This window comes from Etheostoma cragini, chromosome 9, assembly GCF_013103735.1.
Source record: "Etheostoma cragini isolate CJK2018 chromosome 9, CSU_Ecrag_1.0, whole genome shotgun sequence".
Lineage (NCBI taxonomy): Eukaryota > Metazoa > Chordata > Actinopteri > Perciformes > Percidae > Etheostoma > Etheostoma cragini.
The window spans coordinates 18,771,314-18,773,647 of NC_048415.1; the positions used below are offsets into that span (position 1 = coordinate 18,771,314).

Consider the following 2,334-nt stretch of genomic DNA (forward strand, 5'->3'; position numbering starts at 1 on the left):
AATATAAACTGATGGCCATTTGGTGTCCTGCAGTATTCAGCATAAGAACATTTGATAATCATCAAGTCAACTCAAGGTCCTCTGACACAAAGGAAGCGTGCTTTGTGCAAATTATTTTATTCATTGATAGCAGACAGAACAGAAAGAGAGAATGTGTCCTTTTCCGCCTTAATCGACTTTTAAATTGAGTCTACATGTTGAAACATTACACAAAATAAAAAGGGATCTTCAACAAGACATAGTTTTTTTTATATGACTGCTAACAGAAAGGTGCGGGTCCACACAGCCACGGTGCAATAAAGGGAATATGAATATTCCAGCCACACTCTATTTTAGAATAAAGAGATACTAATAGGCTGTACTTGAAATCTGACATAGGCCAACTTGATGTGACACATTTAACTGTTTGTTTTGATGAAGGCTAAAGTGAAGGCGATGAACTACTGCTGGTAGAGATCATTTAATCAGTATTATCCGTAAACATGAATATCCATATTGTGTTTCTAATGACATATATATTATATTTCTATTAGCGAGTTGACTGTGATGGGAAAATATGAAATAAAACTGTGACAAGATTGTTAAGGGCAGATTTATGACAACACTGTGCATATTGAACCACTGTTTTTAGACTATTGCATACTTTAAAAAAGGAAATTATAAATCCTCTTGCTAGGGAAGGCTGAAATATCAATTTGGGGGAAGTAAAATTAAAGGAGCCACCCCTGCTCGCCCCAAAACAGTAAAAGAAATACATCAGCCTCCCCCTTTTCTGACGCCCTAATAAATGTTTCATATCCCATGAAGAAAACTTAATTACTTCCCCTATTTTGTTGCTGAGCCAATTCAACTAAAAGAACGAATGCCATGTTTTCCAATTATTTCTGTAACTAAGGGTAGCCAAGGCCCGCCAAGCCATCACTACTACGATTATAATGTTAAAGAACGCAGTTAACCATATGAAGTGCTTAGGATAAATAAAATTGTTTTTTTTTTGTTGCTCTTTTCTGTATTATTAGACAGCGAACACTATCAAATAAATCCTAGTACAGTACAGTACAGCTTTGGAAACTCACAAAACAGGAAATTTCAGTTTCTCTTCATTTTCCCTCCAAAAGTAATCCCCTGCAAAAACAACAATGCCCACGCACACGCGCATTCACTCGTTTCCTCTCAGTCTAAATACTAGCGCATTACTGTATGACTGTTAATAATAAAACGATGCATTGGGACATCATTTATATTTAGATCACACATCCATGGACAGGTGAGAACAAAATGGGTGGTGGTATGTCTGCAAAGTCTTATTAAGAGCAGGGATCCTGTTTTTAGTCAAAGGTGACAGCTTTTCTTAAGTGTCTGCGGACTCGTTGCAGCTCATTTCCCACTTCTTCTCGTTTCTCTCTCAGAGCCACCAGAAGCGTACATAGACAATGAGCATGATGAAAAAGACGCCACCGGCTGCCAGCTTGGCATAGGTGGAGCGGGTATTCAGATACTTGGCGTCGCTCCTGTACTTCTTCGACAGGCTGGACAAGTTGCTGGCCTTGGAGTCCAGCGCTGCAGGGATGAGAAACAGGACCAAAGGGAGCCGGAGTTGAAGAAAACAGAGAAGAGAGGAGATTGGAAAAAGGAGAAGAGAGATAATATCAAGTAAGCGTCACGCTCCGCACTCCTATCATTCAGTGAGAGAGGGACACACTTCGTCGGTCGGACCGAACAGACCTGCGCTAACGTGGTCTTACCCGAGAGAGCCTCTCCTCTCTGCAGCACCTCCTCTATGTTCGCCACCATGATCCTCTGCACGTCCTGGAGCTCCGTGTTGATGCTGCCCAGATTCCTTCTCGCTCGGCTGTCAATGTACGACTTCTTGGTTTTTTGGATGTAGGTGTCTGGTGGGGCAGCAGCACAAATGATAAAAGCAGTTAACGCCAGCGTGTGGAAGGGGCTCTCAAAAGGTTTAACTGCCAAATAAGTCAAGTTCACTTTATTGTAAATTATGCAATATGTGCCGGACATGCAGAGCAACTGTTTCTCTCCGACCCACAGTGCAATAAGGACAAGTAGTACAATATAAAAGATAAGAAATAAATAGAATAAAAAATAAGTAATATGTAAAAAAATAAGATAAAGACAGATGATATATACAATGTCTACGTAGTAATAAATTGTAAATAATGCAAATGTAAGGACAAAAATCAAACAGTACAGAAACCTAAAGATGAAGATATTGGAAATTTGCAATATAAACAGGAAAGCTGTTCATCTTCTTTTATATAAAGTGGATTCCAGAGTTTGTGGGGGCAGAGGGGAGGGGAGGGAGAGAGGGGAGGG

General features: G+C 40.1%; 1 protein-coding gene across 2 annotated transcripts in view; it reads right to left on the reverse strand.

Moving 5' to 3' along the window:
• Nucleotides 1-242: 242 nt before the first annotated feature.
• sec22bb (SEC22 homolog B, vesicle trafficking protein b) overlaps nt 243-2,334 on the reverse strand; it is a 5,829-nt gene continuing 3,737 nt past the window's right edge. For both annotated transcript variants that reach the window (XM_034882265.1, XM_034882266.1), the window contains 2 exons: nt 1,746-1,892; nt 243-1,560 (listed from right to left, as the gene is read on the reverse strand). In XM_034882265.1, the coding sequence (XP_034738156.1) occupies nt 1,406-1,560; nt 1,746-1,892 (302 nt within the window). In that variant the 3' untranslated portion in view covers nt 243-1,405. The remainder of the gene's footprint in view (nt 1,561-1,745; nt 1,893-2,334) is intronic.